This window comes from Bufo gargarizans, chromosome 8, assembly GCF_014858855.1.
Source record: "Bufo gargarizans isolate SCDJY-AF-19 chromosome 8, ASM1485885v1, whole genome shotgun sequence".
Taxonomy (NCBI): Eukaryota; Metazoa; Chordata; class Amphibia; order Anura; family Bufonidae; genus Bufo; species Bufo gargarizans.
Genome location: NC_058087.1, coordinates 6,091,115 through 6,112,388, shown reverse-complemented (window position 1 = coordinate 6,112,388; position 21,274 = coordinate 6,091,115). Strand labels below are relative to the sequence as shown.

The window sequence follows — 21,274 nt, the reverse complement described above, 5'->3', positions numbered from 1 at the left end:
GTGGTGTCCTGTTAAGACCATTCAGCAATGGTTGACGTTTATCTCAGACAGTCCAGGAGGATGCCGCATTGTTCACTATAGCCCGCAAACCCCTCAGTTTATCGGTGTTCATCAAACATATACGCATGTTGCTGGTCAATACCGGCATTAACCCTCGGTCTATTACTGGTCACTCATTTAGAATGGGCGCAGCTTCCGCGGCATCTAGCAATGGGGTACCGGTTCATGTAATTAAAAGGCTAGGTAGATGGAAGTCTTCATGTTATGGTCGTTATATCCCAAATATGCATAGCGAGCTGTCCATGGCTTTCACAAACTGTTAATGTAACTCAATAAACCTACTGTGTATCGATTAGTGCGGGTTCCTCTTTTTGGCCCTCTTTAGGTTTCTCTTCCTACAGCAGTTACGGCACAATTCTACTGCTTTAGAGATAGATAGGTATGGTCATCAGGTTCTCGATACGTTTCTGATAGCTGAGCCGAGCACAAGTGAGAGGCAAATACGTTTGCCGTATTTGTGGGAGGGGAAGCTGGTGACCTTATATAAACTCCCCTCCCCCTGACAGCGTTCTCGGCGGCGAATGCTTACCCACCCTCCCTCCCACTTTTTGGAGGGGCAGTATAAGAGAGGCCCTCTTTAGGTTTCTCTTCCTACAGCAGTTACGGCACAATTCTACTGCTTTAGAGATAGATAGGTATGGTCATCAGGTTCTCGATACGTTTCTGATAGCTGAGCCGAGCACAAGGTCTTTTAACCTTTCCTGGTAAGTTTTATCCTGCAATCCATGTACTAGTTTAGTAGCTCTTCTCTGAACTCTCTCTAGAGTATCTATATCCTTCTGGAGATATGGTCTCCAGTACTGCGCACAATACTCCAAGTGAGGTCTTGCCAGTGTTCTGTACAGCGGCATAAGCACTTCACTCTTTCTACTGCTTATACCTCTCCCTATACATCCAAGCATTCTGCTGGCATTTCGTGCTGCTCTATTACATTGTCTTCCACCTTAAGTCTTCTGAAATAATTACTCCTAAATCCCTTTCCTCAGATACTGAGGTCAGGACTGTGTCAAATATTCTATATTCTGCCCTTGGGTTTTTTACGCCCCAGGTGCATTATCTTGCACTTATCAACATTAAATTTCAGTTGCCAGAGTTCTGACCATTCTTCTAGTTTTCCTAAATCCTTTTCCATTTGGCGTTTCCCTCCAGGAACATCAACCCTGTTACATATCTTTGTGTCATCAGCAAAAAGACAAACCTTACCATCGAGGCCTTTGGAATATCACTTATGAAGATATTAAACAAAATTGGTCCCAGTACAGATCCCTGTGGAACCCCACTGGTAACATGACCTTGTTTTGAATGTTCTCCATTGACTACAACCCTCTGTTGTCTGTCACTCAGCCACTGCCTAATCCACTCAACAATATGGGAGTCCATGCTCAATGACTGGAGTTTATTGATAAGTCTTCTATGTGGGACAGTGTCAAAAGCCTTACTAAAATCTAGATAAGTGATGTCTACTGCACCTCCACCGTCTATTATTTTAGTCACCCAGTCAAAAAAAATCTATAAGATTTGTTTGACATGATCTCCCTGAAGTAAATGGCTAGAGAACTGTGCACAGTCTGGGCCCAGGTTCAGTCAAACCTGAGAAAAGCCCAGGAGATTCAGAAAAGTAACGCAGATAAAAAGCGCTCTCAAGGAGTAGATTTTGGGTTGGGTGATAAAGTATGGTTGTCCACCAAGAATTTGTCTTTGAAGGTACCTTTGAATAAGTTTGCACCACGGTTTCATTGAGCCTTATGAGATTGTGGGCATTATTAATCCTGTATCTTTTAAGTTAAGATTTCCCAACTCCTTTCGTATCCATAATGCTTTTCACAAGTCTTTACTTAAAAAGTATGTTGTCGCCTGTATCCCCTTCACAGGAAGCTCCACCACCAGTGGAGGTGGTCAGTCAACCAGAATTCGAGATCTGTAGGATTATTGATGCGAGAAAGGTCCGGAACTCTCTGAAATATTTGGTCCTATGAAGGGCTTTGGTCCTGAGGAGAGGTCTTGGGTGCCGGCTAGTAAGATGCATGCTGCGAAGCTGGTGAGAAGGTTCCATCTTACTCACCCGGAAAACCTGCTCCAGTAATTATGGGTCCAGTGGCCCCTCATGGAAGGAGGGTACTGTAACGGGGAGCCGGCGACGCACTTCCTCCTTGCGGCAGCGCCGGCATCCTGCATCTGTGCAGGAGGGAGGACGCGGCCTGTGTCCTCGTCTTCATGGGGATGGGGAGTACCCGGCCGTGCACACCTCCTCAGTGCAGCCGGCATCCTACTAGCTGAAAGAGGTACTGAGCGCCGATCGCAATTTATCGGCGCTCAGATGGTTTGGGCTGGATATGGGTCACATGATGGCAACGTTATGTGACCCACTTGTTCTGCTATTTAAACAGGCAGCCTACTGGCCACAGGTTGCCTGTGAATGGTCTTGCTACCCTCACCAGCATTTTTGTATTGTGCCTTCTGTGTGTTTTGGACCTTGACTCTGTTTTTGACCTCGACCTTGTGACCTCCCTGGAATTGATGTGACCTCTTGGCTTCAGACTCCGGATTGTGTTTTGACTTTGTTATCGGATTGCTCCCTGTGTACCTGCTTGACCTCCTTTGACTTTGGCTTATCTGACTCTGTTATGGTACTTCTGTTATCTTCTTAGGCCCATGCACATATCTAAGCGAGGGACTGCCTCCAAGTTGTACGCCGTCGGTTAAGATGGGCCGTAAAAGTAGGCAGGGAGGTGGGGTGGAGTTTAGTGCTGCACTTATCCCTGTCCTCTCTCGTGACACCAAGATATTCAGCTCCTTCCCACCCCATAAATGTACAGTTCTGTGCAGAGTCAGTGCCAGTTTTGTCGTAGAAATATACCGAATCCAACTCTGACTTCAAAATAAAAATAGTAAAAAAAAAAAAGGAGAGGAAAATGGTTTTCATCAGACCTCAGATAAGACCCCAATATAAGACCTCAGATCAGACCCCAATATCAGACCTCAGATCAAACAAAAATTAACTAAATTAATTTACCTCTACGGACTGCGCCACCACTCTACATGTCCAACTGCTCTTCCTGCGTTCTCTACTCCCTGGTCTCCTCTGGGCCCATTCTGCATAGTGCACACACTACGTCCTGATGCTGTACACAGTCTGGACAGTGCAGTGGACCCGGACAAGACCAGGGAATGGTGAGTACAGCCAGTGCTAGCAGCACTACACTCACTGCTCCCCACGCCTACTGCATACTAGTGAGCGCTTCCATAATGTAAAAGGACACTGCTGGTGCCTTACATACCATGTATCGCTGAGCTTGTATGTGAAGAACTATTTTCTATGCAGAGAAAGAAGAGGTTAACAAGAGCAAATTGCAATACATCCTGGAAGACGCAGGTGCGATTTCTGGGATAGCCCCTTTAACTTTACACAGCCCCCTGCGCTGGGCCAAATTTTTATAAAAGGAGGCTCCCTTTGTTCCCTGATCTTCAATTCCTGGCCTAACAAAAGCCCCCAGGACTCTGCTGAGACACACAGTGGCCTGTGTATATTTCCTGTGTGCATGTTACATTCTGTTTACTCCCAATTGCATGATCCTGCCTAGAAATGCTGACTTTGGTGTCACTCGATGAACGAGCTGCAGCTATGACACAGGCATTTATCGGGAACGAGAACAAGCTTTCCTATGAATGCTCCTTCCCGATAATTGCTCCAATTGTCTGCCCATGTAATAGGACCTTTAATGACTTGTGCCAAGGATCAGGGTCACATCATAGGTATACTAAAATGTACCCTGTAGCGTGTATCACGTAGCCTTACCTGAGAGTATTTTGTTTGAACCCTGTTTAGTTTAGCGCTCAGTGCACTATAGGCTGGTGACACATGGTGACAAGGCAATTGGTTCATTAAAGGGGTTTCCCTACACTATCCACTAAATAGGTGATAAATGTGCGATCGCTGGAAGCCCACCACTTGAGTCCATGCTGATTGCTACAACAGAGTCCCGAGCCCTCATTCCTGTGCCGTACCATTCCATTCAAAGTCTATGGGAATGATGGAGACAGCCTAGTATAGCACTTAGTTCTTTCCATGTGCCATAGACATTGAATGGAATGCTAGCACATATGCTCCACTGCTGGTCTATTGAAAATTCTCCTTAATGCAGTTGTGCACTGGGGAGGAATTGGGGGTGCCAGCGATGGGTAATCCGGTGAAGTTATTGTGTAGCAGACGGTGTAATGTAAAGTATCAGTTTCCCCAATGTCTCATATTCTATTCCTAGGTGGTTTGTTCTGTACTGTACTTCTATAAGGACCACTTATATACTGTATGCCATGGGCAGTTTTGGTATCATATATTTGATTACAGATAACCATTAGATTTAAAGAGGACCTATCCGGGCCTGTCCGTTTTAGTAACTACTTGCATCCCCATTTAATAACAATTCTGGAGGATCTATCCTTATGATCTATGCTGTGTCATTCCTGTAATATTCCTGCTAGAAGTTTACAAATAAATTGTAGCAGTCTGCAGTATAGGTACTGCTGGGTGTTACCATAGCTGGTGTGTCTGACTCCGTCCAATCAGTGTTGCTGGTGTAACACTGTGCAGGGACACCCCCCCAACTGGTAACACCCATCTGTACCTTTACTGCAAGCTGCTGACAATTCATTCATAAACATCTAGTATAAATAACAGAGGAATGGCACATCTATATATATATCAAAATGGACGTATATGTGTATGTATGTATGTTCCGTGATCACTCAAAAATGCAACCATCGATTTCAATGAAACTTGGTATACACATCCCTTGCTACCTGGAAAGAAATCTTGTGGGGTCTCAGCTCTCTAGGACGTACCGTTCCTGAGATATTCTCAAAAAATGACCTGCATTAGCCAATACAAGCCTGCAAGTCTTTCTCTTCATATCCCAACTGCCATACACACGGTCACATGTCCCTTATCAGCCAATAGAAGCTCTCAGGCCCTTAGTTTCCTCATACACACAGTTTTACTCCAGGTTTCCATAACAACCCAGCCATTTTGTGGACGTCACTATTAGAGGTGCGAGCACTGGTAAAGAGGCGTTCACTGTGGATGTTACTGTTAAGGGGGCAGGGCGCTGTGGAGGTCACTGTTAAAGGGGCGGACACTATGGAGGTCACTGATAAGGGGGCAGGGGCCACTATTAAAGGGGCAACTGCTGTGGAGGTCACTGTTAAGGAAGCAGGGTACTGTGAGGTCACTGTCCAGGGAGTGGGGCGCTGTGAAACTCACTGTTAAAGGGGCGGGCTGCTGTGAAGGTCAAAGTTGAGGGAATGGGCTACTGTGGAGGTCCCATTTTAAAGTGGTGGGGCACTGTGGGGGGGTCAGTGTTAAGGGGTGGGTTGCTGTGGAGTTCACTGTTAAAGGGGCAGGGTGCTGTAGAGGTCACTGTTATGGGGGATACTGTCTATATCTTTTAACGACACACACAAACATTAAATGAAATAGATGAAATATACAAGAGCGAAGCCGGGCCCTTCTGCTAGTAGAGCCATAAGAATAGATGTTCCAGAATAGTTATTACATTGGGAATGCAAGTAGTTACTGAAACAGACATGTCAGGAGGGGTGACAGGTCCTCTTTAAGGGCTCATGCACACAAATGTATTTTTCTTCCATTTCCATTCGTTTTATTTACAGGTCTGTATGTGAAACCATTCATTTCAATAGAGCTGGAAAAAAACTGAAATGACTCAGTGTGCATTCAGCGTTCCTATGTCCACATGTCCGTCCGTCCATTTTGTGGACAAGGACAGGCATTGCTAATGGATCCACAACAAAAAAAAACAAATGCAACATGGACGTCACACAGATGTCATCCTTTTTTGGGCGCAAATTACATACATTGTGAGCATGAACCCCAAAGTGGTTCTCGGGCCCACCATTTTTATAGAGGTATTCTGGTTTTAATGAATACATTTATTTATTTAGAGAAAAGGACGTTGAACAATTTTCTAGTGTACATCTATTTAAAATTTTGTTTGCAGACCTTTATTATATCAGCGCAGTAACTTCTCTCTAAAGAAAAAAAATGGTAGGGCCCGTTTAATTCCTGTAAAATGCATCCATAGGAGAGCTGGAGAGGACTAAACATGGTGTCAGTCATGTGACCCTCACATGTGTCATGTGATGTGGCTTTCAGTTAAATTCCCAGGTATCTACAGTATAGTACATGTACAGTATATACAGTATTACTACCTGCATCAGCACATCAACATCATGCCTGTCGGTGTCTGTGTCAAAGCAGGTCTCTGTGTGTGATGTTTGTTTTTTTACACTAAACTTTATTAACAACATGACAACATTACCTAGAGACAGGCAGCCATTTTACAAATCACCTACAGACAGTCATATGAATACACACAGTGATGTAGTTACTGTAATAACCACAATTAAAATCATTATATTGCCACTTTACTTATCACATGGATGTGTCCTGTGTGCTGACCCAGCACACATACACTCACCTAAAGAATTATTAGGAGCACCTGTTCTATTTCTCATTAATGCGATTATCTAGTCAATCACATGGCAGTTGCTTCAATGCATGTAGGGTTGTGGTCCTGGTCAAGACAATCTCCTGAACTCCAAACTGAATGTCAGAATGGGAAAGAAAGGTGGGCTACAACAGCAGAAGACCCCACCGGGTACCACTCATCTCCACTACAAATAGGAAAAAGAGGCTACAATTTGCACGAGATCACCAAAATTGGACTGTTGAAGACTTGAAAAATGTTGTCTGGTCTGATGAGTCTGGATTTCTGTTGAGACATTCAAATGGTAGAGTCCGAATTTGGCATAAACAGATTGAGAACATGTATCCATCATGCCTTGTTACCACTGTGCAGGCTGGTGGTGGTGGTGTAATGGTGTGGGGGATGTTTTCTGGGCACACTTTAGGCCCCTTAGTGCCAATTGGCCATCATTTAAATGCAACGGGCTACCTGAGCATTGTTTCTGACCATGTCCATCCCTTCATGACCACCATGTACCCATCCTCTGATGGCTACTTCCAGCAGGATAATGCACCATGTCACAAAGCTCCAATCATTTCAAATTGGTTTCTTGAACATGACAATGAGTTCACTGGACTAAAATGGCCCCACAGTCACCAGATCTCAACCCAATAGAGCATCTTTGGGATGTGGTGGAACGGGAGCTTCGTGCCCTGGATGTGCATCCCTCAAATCCCCATCAACTGCAAGATGCTAGCCTATCAATATGGGCCAACATTTCTAAAGAATGCTATCAGCATCTTGTTGAATCAATGCCACGTAGAATTAAGGCAGTTCTGAAGGCAAAAGGGGGTCCAACACCGTATTAGTATGGTGTTCCTAATAATTCTTTAGGTGAGTGTATATCATATAGTACTGCTGCTTATTGAATGTCAGGGATTGTATGATGTGAAGAGACTGATGCCATGTTTCAGTTAGACACAGTATACATGGCTGATACATGGGCTATACCATTATATTCTGTCTGGTATAAGAAATGTACGGAAGCAGAGTTTGGAATACATGTATATTATATGAGAGTATAATTATCCTGATGGGCTCTGCTTATTGGTCCCTCTTGACACACACCGTGAATACCCAAATAACTGGCCAATGACTGGCACCTGAGTCAGTGGCTGCTGAGTGGGCATTCCTCGTATGTCAAAGGGGACCAGGAAGATGAGACCAGCAGAGACCGTGAAAGTGTTGGATCAGGAATAGCTAAGGATCTGTGGAGATGAGTATGACTTTTTATTTTTATGCTACATTCAGTCTAAGGAACCTCATTAAAAAAGACCTCAAACAGTAATGCTGATAGAAAGACAAACATTTTATGGGTCTTGTAATGCGGTGTTACAAAAGCAAATCATTTTGGAAAAAATCGTTTTCATTATGCAAGTAGTAAAACATAATAAAAACTGTATAAATTTGGTATCATCTTAGTTGTACTGGCCGACAGCAAACCGTTAGCCATGCACTCTACTTGGCTATTTCTGGCAGTCCCACAAAGAATTAATGGAGTGGCATGGCACATTTTTGGTGTCTGCTCCACACATTTTGGGAGGTAACACAAGAAGCAAGACCCTGTTCTTGTGATTGGTGGGAGTCCTAGTGGTTAAACGGACCCCAACTAATCTAATATATCAATTTTATATAACCGGAATACTCCTTTAATGGAAGAGCAGGCAGATCGGTCAGCTTGTGTAAGCCACAGGTCCATGCTACTATTAGCCAAATTAGCCAGTGTTCTGTTTGGCTTATAGGATTGCAGAAAGAATACACCGGACATATAGTTATGAGTTCAGTGTATTTGTGAGGAGAACACCCCATTTGCCTCTCCCACTTTTACGCACCCTAAGAGTGGCAATTGACAGGCTGCTTTGTATGCACAGGTGAAACTTGAAAAATTAGAATATCGTGCAAAGTTCATTTATTTCAGTAACGCAACTTAAAAGGTGAAACTAACACATGAGACTCATTACAGGCAAAGCGAGATATTTCAAGCCTTCATGTATTATAATTTGGATGATTATGGCTTACAGCTTATGAAACCCCAAAGTCACAATCTGAGGTCCCCTTTGCTCAGGGGGTATGGATTAATTATCTGACTACAGTGTGACACCTTGAGCCTAGAATATTGAACCTTTTCACAAAATTCTAATTTTAATCTGCATTAATGCAATTCCTTTTAATTTGCATTACTGAAATAAATGGACTTTTGCACAACATTCTAATTTTTCGAGTTTCACCTGTACATATACAACCTAACCTGTCAATCACCACCCTGACGGGTGGATAGAGATGGGAAAGCGCTTAACTAAGAGCTCACAGTATTCTTTCAGCTCTCCCATTAGCCAAGTAGCACAACTTTTTTTGTGCCACTTTGGCTACTAGGAGTACAGCCCTGTAACTGTAATAACCAGTATATAAAGTTGACAGATCCACTTTATCAATTGCTCTACAACCAGGTGGCACTGAATTTTGTGCCATAATTCAGTCTCTGGTCACGAGACTTCACCATGTTCTACCCGCCCTATGTTCTGCCCATCACTGTCTTTAGCAGTGATCCCCAGCCTGTGGCTCTTCAGCTGTTGCAAAATTCCCATCATGCCCTCATAGTCACAGGATGTGAAGACATGATGGCAGTTGTAGTTTTGCAGTAGCTGGAGAGCCACAGGTTGGGAAACATTGATCTATATATGATAAAGCCCCCTATATATCACTTAATGCTATGTTATTCTATTAAAAATCAGATGTCTACAATAAAGGCAACGCATTCATATAGAAACTGAGGTTGTGCTGGTAGCAAGTCAATAGTGGCCTGGAAACTCTTCAGACTGAACCAACAGAATGGCCCATTCCATGGGTTAACCAGTGTATCCATTTTCAGTTTGTAGTTCAATCATTTATTCCCATCACTATTGAGACCGTTAGCTTAAAAAATCTATGACTTGCTGAAGCATCTGTATGTCCAAGAGTCCCAGGCTCAGATATTCACAATTCACTTCTAGGCCTTGGGGGCTTATACTGTATTTATACTACTGCCCCACAGAATAGCATAGTGTTGAGTGATACTTGAGGTTTTTCATTATTTTTTTTTTATTTTTCTCTTGGTCAGTGTACAAAAAATATGGGACATCAAACCAGAAAAAGTACAAAAAGCAAAAGAATTCAAAAAATGTACATTAGAAAAATAAATTACAATTGCATTTACAGAGACAATCTCAGTGTATTTTTTTTTATTATTTTCTTTTACTGAAATGATTCAGTAAATTACCGACATTGTATTTTTATTTTATTTGGCCTCTATGCCCATCATATATTTACAATGGTCTAGTAAGGGTACAACCAGGGGTGAATCTGGTCAAAGCGAAGCAAAAAAATTAAATAAAATACAAAAAAATTACATGCTATATACAAAAATAACAAGTCGGACATTTCACTTATTTGACATGTTATTTGTTGTGTTTAATGAAGTAACAGGGAGAAAAGAATTGCTGTTGAAGTCCTAATGTAATGTTAGAAACCCCAATATGGGAATTTAATGCATACAGATAAATATAGAGAGAGCGCGAGATCATTAAGGTGTGGGTGATAAGCAAGTTAAATGTATACTGTATATTACTTGATTGACTTGTGTTTGCTCAGGTATCTGAGACCAGTGGTATCATTAGACGTTTATTAAAATGTATTTTTTTTCTTTATACTTTTATTATATTTTTGGGGTACTTCAATATTTATGTGTTTTATTTACACCTGTAAACTTCATAAAGTGGTTTTGCCATGACAAAGTTTAAAGGACTATCAATTGGATACATCAGATCTGTTTCATCTGACTGCTGGGTCCCCCCATTAAGAAAAAGGGGTGTCTGGTTCCCTTTGCAGGTCAAGAAGTGGTCATATTTGCACAATCACTTGTCAATAAAGTCTGTTAGAGATTTGGAATGCACCCCCATTTCTGGGATCATTGGGGTCCCCCTTCCCGATCAAATAGTCTTGACCTCTCCAAAAGATAGTGCCCAAATGTTTGTCTTGGGAATGCATTTGTCAGTAATTAAAAAAAAAGTGTCAGCAAATAACATAACAAATAGTCTAAGCTATATTAAGGAATGGGCTCTGTTTTTTTAACTTTTGTATCAATATATTTGAGCATTGTCTATTATTATTTATCATTTATATTAAAACTTCACTTATTTAAACATCGGCAAACACAGATGACATAAATCACAAATCCACAGAAGCATAAATACCGTTCTTGGAGAAACCACACGTATGAACTAGGGTACATGTGCAAATTGTCTACCGATAAGTCATCAATATAGCCGTGTTTGCAAATAGAATATAAACATATAAAATTACTTTATCAATAAGCACTACAAAACCCACCAAAGTATCTTTAAGTAGTCAGTCACACTTTGCATAGTTTGGCTACATTTTTTTTTTATTTGAGCATGGTCATTTTCAAGAGAAATTACAAATTGAAAATTCAATAATACTTTTACAAAGACAAGTCAGGAAAGATTTTTTTTGTCATGGTATTATACATTGTATTTAACAGTCCCTCTTTTTTTTTAGCTAAAAAACAAGATGAAGAAAGTGGAATTTTTTCAGTTGAAAATACAGTGTTTTCACAAGATCGTATCAAAAGTTCCCAAATTTGGAATTTCCAGTAATTGGAAAGAAAAGAAAAAAAATAATAATAAAACAAACAAAAATAAAATAATAATAATAAAATTGAAAAAAAAATTGCATTTTAAAATTAAGGTTTCAAAACACATAAATGCTCTTCTCTTTACGTAAAATTTGCCCAAGTGATCAACATCATGTTCCTTTTTTACTAAAATATATCTATATTGAAGAACTATTATACTGTACACTACAGTATGAAATAAATAAAATTAGGAAATATAAAATGAGCCACATAAATAAAATGTTATTTGACCTAAAATTAAATGAATGCAAAAAAAACTTGCAAAAAAAAAGTTTGGTGTAATACTGACAAAATTAATGAACAAAAAAAATTACAGAAAAAATTGCACAAACACATGTAAACTAAGGAACTGCCGCCTATTCTAATACTGACATGGGTGCTTCAAAGAACAGGGTAAGCTTAACACTGAAGCTGGTGCATTGGGTAACACTTGTTACCTTCTTAACACTGTACAAGGATGGCACTTGCAGAAACACACAGATTAAAAGGTTTGCATATAAGGCTTTTTTTCTTTTAAAAACACCTTACAAAGGCTTTCTTTGTCATCACCTTTCTTTTAACCACCATATCCAGGTCACTCTTAAGACTTCGGAATCTCCATTTTTTTTACACATGCATCACTTCATGTTCCTTTACATTAAAATTTGAAAAATAAAATAAAATAAAAATAAAATTAAAAATAGGCCTAAAATTGTGTGGTTATCTACCATGAAACTGAGAAAACTGAGAATAGGAAAGTAAAGTTATGAAGGAGTTTTAATAAAAGTCGTATTGCAGTGCGAGCACCTTAAATTAAAGTGAAATGATAATACTGATGTACAGCAGTGCGGGCACTTTTTTTTTTTTAAATTTTAAATGTATTAATATAAATTAGAAATATCTTTTTTTTTTTAAGTCTGTAGTGATATATAAGTAGAGTGCAATTCGTACAATTAACTATTTTGTGCTTAAAGAATAAATGCTATTAAACACAGGGTTTAGTCTCTGAAACCACACAGTTTCTAGGCCTTTAATACTGTACAAAAAGTTTGCATAATGCAGTTCTCAACAAAGACCACCTCAAACTTCATTTAACTTTTTTTTTGTTTGTTTTTGGCAGAACTGCCCACCCACCCCCATCAGTTCATCTATACAGGCTTCGTGGAAGCTTCAGGCACGTGCATGAACAGCTTAAACACAGCAGAGTTTTCAAGCAGGTAACAAGACTACTGGAGAAAATCGGAAGCTTAAAATGCAGTAGTTTATTACATGCCATCCTCCATGTTTTCTTCTTCGTGGTCTGACTTTATTTCCATTTTACCATCCTCTGAACTATCGTCCATTGAATGTTCACCATTCTCCTCCTCGTCTCGGATCGTGTCCGGATCCGTGTCCATGCTCTTATTCTCGCTTTCTTCCTCTTCCTCTTCAAACTCTTCATCTCCATCTTGTCTCCCAAGCTTATAAACGTCCTCCACCTCCTTGTCATGCTCTCTTTCAATCTCTCCATCTCTCAGCATACTTTCTCTTTCCTCTGAGTCAGAGTAGCCCTGAGGTGTTATACTCTGTAAGTAAGCTCGATTCATCAGCAGCTCTGTCGGTTCTAAATGACCCTTCTCTCTGGCTTCCCTCTCCGCGGCCTCCCTTTCTTCGGCCTCTCTTTTACAGTAGGAATACCTATGGTTCATGTGCTGTGAGTAGGACCCAGAATGTGAGAAACGCTTCCCGCACTTGTCACATTGGTATGGCTTTTCGCCGGAGTGCAGACGTGAATGTTCTATTAGATGGTGTTTATGTTTAAATGCTTTTTTACAAATCTGACACTGGTGTGGCCTTTTTCCTAGAAGATAAAATAAAAGAAACGTATGTTAAAGTACATCAAATAAAAAATAAAATAAAAATTACAAAAACAACAATTTTGGTCCCTATCGGATAAAATGTGCTACGTAATTTGCAGTAAACTATCCTAGAGATCAATGTTTTTTTTAGGAGCAGTATATACATTCTTCAGCCCAAGATTGGAACTTGAGAGTCATGCCAAGCCCAAACACATCTGGCTGATTCCAGGCTACAAATAGCCAAGGAATGCCTTTCACACCTACCATTGCGGCCATGCTTGACGTTTCATTCAAAAATAGACTGACACTAAATGCTTGACAGCGTGATGCCAGGGCACAAGACTGAGACACATGATGCAACACAGAGACACCCAGGCATTAATGGACACTACAACTGCATTGCTTCATGGGGTGTACGATAGTAGAGCTGAATGAAGAGGCTCTCTTGTATGTTTGCCCTCCTACTGCAACAAGGAATGAGAAGCTCACTGGTATTATGTCTGCTATTTGACATTACCTATCTAGAGCGTGTATCCAGAATTAGCATCTGCGCTACCAATCTGTTAATAGCACCCACACAATTGTCCATGGTTGGGTCATTCAAAAACTTAGGGGCACATTCATTAAGACCTGTGTTTTAGATGCCGGTCTTAATAAAGTCCTAAGCTGGCGGTGGTTCCACCGAATTTATGAAGAGGCGCAGGCCTCTGCATAACTTTGACGCGTCCAGCACCAGTTCTAAAGGTAAAACAGCTTCCGAGCTGTCTTAGATTTAGACGGTTTTCTAGGCGAGAAAATGGTAAATCAGATGGGCCTGCCAATGCGTCCCCTTCCTGTCCACACCATGCCCACTTATTTTGACCTGGCGTGAGTAGGGCGAAGTCGCAGATTGTGGTGCAACTAGCTAGCCCAATTGGTAAGGTCCAACCGATGTGTCCCACATAGAACAATGTGGCAGTGGCAAAGCACTGTTAGCTCCAGTTGCCTTTTTGTGCCTTTTTGGGGTGGTGGCCATGACTGTCATTGAGTACCCGCCTTCCATAAATCAAGTCAAGCATAGCATAGGGAAATAGCATAGTACTTTCCTGAAAACTATTTTGAGGAAACCTCTTAGAGATGTCATTGGCCATTTACATGGTCTCATTTGACATTTGAAACAAAGGCAGGCCATGTGGGACAGAGATAAGGGGCGCCGAATTGCTGAATAATCCCTGTTCTGTTGTTTGACCTTGTTTTACATATAATAAAAAGAAATTCCGCAGCACTTCCAAGGCGTAAAATGAAAAAAAGTTTTTTTATTTACCAGACAGCAACGTTTCGATCCTTCTCTCTGGGATCTTTCTCAAGCAGTGACTGCTTGAGAAAGATCCCAGAGAGAAGGATCGAAACGTTGCTGTCTGGTAAATAAAAAAACTTTTTTTCATTTTACGCCTTGGAAGTGCTGCGGAATTTCTTTTTATTATATGCTTTGGAGGGGGACCGCCTTCACAGCCGCTGGCACTCCGCTTACATCTGTTTTCGCAGTGCGGCTCCTGTTGCCCTTTTTTTCTACTTGTTTTACATATAGTGATGATATTGGCTAATGGCTCCTGTTACAAAAGCACTCTCCATAACACTGGATTCGAGAAAATTATACCAGTAACTTTACATCATGCACCAGAAAACAATTATTTATTCCGTATTCCAGATATAAAGAATTGAAAGTTAGAAGCTGAGATAAAAAGGAAGGACTGCAAATAAAACCAATTTTGCAAAATTGGAAAATCCGTTTGAAAATTGGAAATCCCAGTTGGGTAAAAATCTGCTGTTATCTACCAGTAGATTTATACCCATTATAAGGATGGATTAATAACGGTTCACATGAACATGCTGTTAAATTATAGAAGAAAACCTTTATGCTACATGAAATGAAGTAATTTTTGTTTGCCGTCAATAGCTGAGTTAACATTGCTGAACTCTCCGAGAAGGGAGAAAGATTCTTTTCTCGAGACTGAATATCACCGCAAGTGATCTCTGTTTGCATTTCTTAATGAAGGTTTCTAAACCGTTCCTCAAATAAAAGAAAGTGCACTCGTGTGAAAGGATATTTCATTACTTTTTTAGCATTAAAGCGCTAAAGCCATAACTGGTTTTCTATTGAACAGTTATAATGAGACAAGTAAATCGTGGCTTTAAATTGCTTGAATTTTTATGAATCGACCTCAAAGTGAGCAAAAAGAATGTACAACGGTAACTAGAGGCTATGTACACCTGCTGTGTCAGCACCAGAATGAGAATGATAGAGGAGAGGAATGCAAACATCAGGGGTAGGCTGGCAGGGAATGGCAGGAGGGTGGCTGTGTTGGTGGTGGTGGGGGGCCCTTGTCATATTAATTATCTGGGAGGATCACATACCAGCAGCAAAGTGCCAGAGTTCAAAATGTGCAGCTGCTTCAGAACCTCTTAGAGGACACAGAGCATCAAGGATATATAAATTTCATTAAGTCTCTCTATTGCACAGACTCCACGTGGTTAGGTGGTTCTGAAGTATTCTGTAGGCTTTATTAGCCTAAATGGAAAATGGATTCCTTTACCTTGCTTATGTGTGGGACTTAAGCTGGCTATAGATATTAGACCCCGACTTTCCCATTAAACCGCATGAGCGACTTGGACAAACATGCATGTTATTTCATTGGGGGGGGGGGGGGGGGGGGGGCTAATAAGCAGCTGCCAGGTCACTTTGTCCGGCAGTCATCATAGACAACAGATTATTGGCAGATCCCAACTCTAATGTCTGAGGCTACCCTTCTTGTTGAGCTAGTGACGTTAAAGATCTTCAGTGGAGTTCTTATCTTAGACAAAGCTTTTTATCATCTTTTTCCTACCAGACGAGGTATACATTGGGAATATTCCCTGACGTATACCTCTGACAGAAGGGCTGCACTGTATTGCCTTCTATTAAAAAAAAACATATATAGTTATAGCCCGCTATACAGTTTTTACTGTATCCCTCTGCATAGGAAAGTGCAGTACACTCCTCTGTCCTATACAGAGGAAAAACAGGTACCCTGACACCTACCAGCCCAATATATTCCAAAAGGACACTCATTTGGCATACACTGGTGCAGAGCTGGCTCCTAGTTCATGTGGGCGCTTGGGCAATAAATCCCAGTGGGCCCCCTTGAGGCATTTTTTTACATTTATATGTCGCCCTGTGGCTCCCACATGGTATAATGACCCCCACTGGCCCCTATACAGTATAATGACCACTAGTAGCCCCTATACAGTATAATGGCCACTAGTGGCCCTTCACACAGTATAATAACCCCCAGTGGCCCCAAACACAGAATAATGACCCCCAGTCGCTCCCATTCAGAATAATGACTCCCAGTGGCCCCCACACTGGGGGTTATACTGTATGGAGGGGGCACTGGGGGTCATTATACTGTATGGTGGTCACTGGGGGTCATTATATTGAATGGGGGCTCTGGGGGTCATTATATTGAATGGAGGGTCATTGGGGATCATTATGCTAAATGGGGGGTACTGGGGGTCATTATAGTGTGTAAGGAGCCCTCACAGTGTAATGACCCCCCCAGTGGCCCCCTCACATACCTATCATTGTTTAAGCGCAGGGGAGCAGGCGGTCCTGTCATTCACTAACCGCAGCTCCCTGCGCTCCTTCTATCCTCAGGCCTGCTGCAGCAGTGAGACATACGTCATGACGTCACCCCTGGGCCTGACCTGGAGGAGAGAAGGAGCTGTGCAGTGATGTAGCTAGAACTGACTGGGCCCACAGAAAAGTTTATGTGCAGCACTCCACGTTTTTATATCCTGAATAAGTCCAGTAAAAAATGCATATGTTAACATATATGTTTTTTTACAATGGAACTGTATGGTGAACGGACGCCACTGTGCGGCATCAGTCTGAGGCATCTGTTAACACATACACTTTTGGTATACATTAAACGGATGGCAAAAATAAGATGTGAACCCAGCCCTAGTGTCAGAATAAGCACCAGTACACAGCGGAGCAGAGTGGCGGAGAGGGGAGGCCGCCATGTACTGACATAGCGCTACCTGGTCCTGGTGGTCAGGGATGAGGACTGTGTCTCCCAAGGATCATTTTCTACTGGGAAATACAGGGCACAGTATAATACAATAGAATCTATATAATATAAATATATTAGCCCTACCCCAGAATAATACTACAATTAGGTGGTCATTTATTATATAGAAATACGTCTATGTTAGGCCTATTTCTGACACAGATTGTGGTGCAAAGGTCCTTAGCACCGCAATCTGCATATTGTCCCCACTCCTGACAGGCCTAAAAAAGGATGGCTTGGGCAGGGAAAGGGATACAGTTATGGCCATACAGTTATTGGATACCACCGCCATACAGTGACCGGATAACACCTCTATACAGTGACCAGATAACACCGCCATACCGTGACCAGATAAGAGGGCACAGTACAGGTAATGACTAGGGGCACTGCACAGGGTGTGGTAAGAGGGCACAATGCAGGGTATAAGGGGGCAAAGTACGGGGTGAGGGGCATAGTATGGGGTGGGGGGCATGGTCACATGACCTTGTGACGTTAGAAGGTCCTTATGGTGAATGCAGTTCAGACGCCACCATAATGAGAGGCAGCGGAGTGAGACAGGGGCCCTGGATGGACAGGAGGGATGGAACAGCAAGTAGGTGGAAGGGGCTCTGAGGGGGATTCATACAAGAAGTAGGGGCAGGAGGTCTGTGCAGGGCAGCAATAGGAGAAAGGAGGGTGGAACAGGAGCTCTGAATGCATGAGGGAGGAAAGGAGACAGAAGGGGATCCACGAGGCTGAGATAGGACAGGATATGGGGGGGGGCAGGTGTCATGGAGGGAAACTGCTTAATGAGGCAGTAAAACAACCAAATAGCATGAAGCAGCATTCAGCAGCAGCTCGAAGAGTCCAGCCTGCCCACCCTCCTGTCCCACAGAGAAGAGACAGTCACAATGCAGACTCACAGACTGTGTTCACACTTCTGCTCCAGCCCTGCAGTCTCTCTCCTCAGGCAGCATGTCTTGTGTAGAGGGGGCGTGTCTGAAGCTCTGCAGCAGCCGGCCTCAGAGGGCCCACCAGAGGGGCACTGCGTAAGTGAAATGACAGCAGTGTCATTGATGGAAGTGCTCATAACAGCTGAGTGGGCCCCACCAGGAGCAGTGGGCCCCGGCACTTTCCCGGGTATGCCGGGTGCTGATGCCGGCCCTGGCTGGGTGCATGGTGCATTATGGATGCATTCCGAGTACTCATCGGGAGCTTTCCTGGTGTGTATGATGAACATGATAACAAAATGAGATGTGGATAGAGCCTTAATCATGTTTCTGCATCTGTTCTATCATGTTCTACCATGAACAAAACTCCCACCATTCACACAGCCGACAGCTGGCCCAAAAAAATCATCACTTTAAAAATCAACGTTCAGCATGGTCAGAATCAGACATGTCGACCAACCTACATCTAGATATGTAGAGCTAAGGTCCTAGGAGCAAAATGCTAAATGACCTTGGAAGGAAAGTTTTTAGTCGACCATCCCTTTAAGAAAAACTACGTATACATCACAGTATCATTCGTAGGTACAGGTGAGAAATGCATTTACCTGTATGTTCGTATTTATGTCTCAAGAGGGAGCTACTTTTCTGGAATGTCTTATCACATAAATCACACGCGTACATGCCACTCTCTGTCTTTTTAATCTTCTTTCGGCTCAGGCAGGAGTCAGAATCCGTCATATCATCTAGACCTGACATGTAATCCGGGGTTCCATCAAGCATTTCACCCTGTAATATAACAAACGAACGTTAGTGCCTTATTAAACGTTGATGCGCTTCTAAAACTAATGAAAATCGCTGTGGCGTCATTAAAAATATTGTTTTATTCAAATCTGAGCGTATTAATTTTTATCAGACAATAAATACTGGGAGAAGAAGTTAATTTGTTTTCATTTTTCTCCTTTCTAAAAGAAAAATATATATATATTGTATAATTGAATTTTATGATCAGATGCAAAATGTTATTACACAATCCATTTAAGTTTATGTCTGCTGACAAGAGGCCCTAAGCGTAATATTTAATTTTGTAATTTAAAATGGAGAATATTTTTTTATCATTGTTCGACGTCCACATGCCTTCAGCATTAGACGATGATGAAAGTGGGTTGGTAAATCATTCTGTGTATTTAGATTTATTTTCGGAGCGACTACAGAGAGCACTGGCATACGTTTGCATCGTACGTATGGCTTCTTCTATTTGACTTCTAATTAATTAATAGAAACCAGATTACATTGGCTTTGTGGGAGGAGCGCGCTTGCATTCTTCAATTTAAGTTCTTGATAAGGCTATAAAACTTGAAGGCATATTCTTTGTCTGGTGTACAGAACCAAATCTGAATTGAAGCAATAAGTCATACTTACTTCAATTTCACTTCATTTTGATACATTGTAAAACATTTTTTGACAATAGCGTAAAAACTCTTTACCCCATAACACATAATGGTGAAGTTGCAAGGATTACAATTATCCTGGCCTGGGCTAAATCTTTGCCTCAGTTATAGACAATATTGAAACAACCTTCACCTAATTTTGAAAAGCTCTTCAAAATTTGTAAGGATGCAATCTCTCAACTGCTAGCCAATAGCAAAAAAAGGCATCAATCTCAAAAATGTAATTGGCTTAGTAAATGACTGAGGGTACTTTCACACTAGCGTTAAAGTTTTCTGGTATTGAGTTCCGTCCTAGGGGCTTAATACCGAAAAAAAAACGCTTTAGTTTTGTCCCTATTCATTGTCAATGGGGACAAAACTGAACTGAAGAGAACGGAATGCTCCAAAAAACATTCTGTTTCGTTTAGTTGCGTTCCCATACTGGCGGAGAGAAAACCACAGCATGTTGTAGTTTGCTTTCCGTCCTGGGAAAAACCAATCCGTCATGACCCCCATTGCAAGTCAATGGGGACGGATCAGTTTTTCTCTGGCATATTCTGCCACAATAGAAAACGGATAATACAACAGGATCTGTTCATAACGGATGCAGATTGTTGAATTATGAGTGACTAAAGTGTTTTTGATGAACCCTGCCGGATCGAGCAAAAACGCTAGTGTGAAAGTAGCCTGCGTGACGTTAAAGGGGTTGTGCACTGCAAAGCTATTGATGACCTATCCTCAGAATAGGTCATCAATATAAGATTGGCCGGGGTCCAGCTCTAAGCTGTTTGAAGGGGTAACGAAGCTCATGCGAGAGCGACATTTGCTTCAAAATTACCTGTTGAGCAGTTGTAATTACAATGTGCAGCCGCTACACCTTCAAACAGTTGATCAATGGGAGTCCCAGTCAAACCCCCATCAGTATCTTTGCACTACACAACCCCTTTAAATTTAGCACAAGTAGCTATCCAGAGAACATTTTCAAATTTCGATAAAAAACAGCTACATCTATCCGACCAAAGTTTATTGGTAAGATTTTGTATGACCCTATGTTGCCTGTAGTCATCTTATGCTTTCAATACTCTCTAACATTCTCTAACTTAAAGGGATATCCAAGGTTTTGTTATTGAAGGCTTATTCTCAGCATATACTTTCAATATGGTTTGACAACCTGCACCCTTGCCAATTAGCTGTTTATGTATAGCTCCTGCACTGGAACTCGGCGCTGGAACTACACAGCTCCGTCCATTTTATACTGGACAGAGATAGTAACAGAAGGACTACGCCCATTAAAGTCAGTAGGAACTGTAGTAACCAGCTCTGTCCACTGCACAATGGATGGAGCTGTGTATTTCCAGCCCTGGAGCTACACTGAGTGCAGGGTATCACATTCCCACTGATCAGATATTCATGGCCTAACCTTAGGATAGTCCGTCAATAACAAAATAATAGAATACCCCTTTAAGTAACGAGCAGTTAGAATCTAATTTGTAGCTTCTCCCATAAGATATCTTTTTAAACCTTAAATCCTCTCTATATCAAAATCTACAGACTGGATAAAAATAAAACAAAATGGTTCCAATGCAGAGATAATTGGTGATTGTCTATAGACGTGAGATGAAGAGCAACAGTTGGAAGCATCCATTTTGGCTGTTCATATTCTCAGGCTCTGTGCCATGAAATTATTCTGGTAAACCAGATATGTCAACATGGTGCAATAATTA

General features: G+C 41.7%; 1 protein-coding gene across 2 annotated transcripts in view; it reads right to left on the bottom strand.

Moving 5' to 3' along the window:
* Positions 1-10,998: 10,998 nt before the first annotated feature.
* The window catches only part of ZEB2 (zinc finger E-box binding homeobox 2), a 130,932-nt gene continuing 120,656 nt past the window's right edge, over positions 10,999-21,274 (bottom strand). For both annotated transcript variants that reach the window (XM_044303269.1, XM_044303270.1), the window contains 2 exons: positions 18,729-18,909; positions 10,999-13,108 (listed from right to left, as the gene is read on the bottom strand). In XM_044303269.1, coding sequence (XP_044159204.1) covers positions 12,534-13,108; positions 18,729-18,909 — 756 coding nt within the window. In that variant the 3' untranslated portion in view covers positions 10,999-12,533. The remainder of the gene's footprint in view (positions 13,109-18,728; positions 18,910-21,274) is intronic.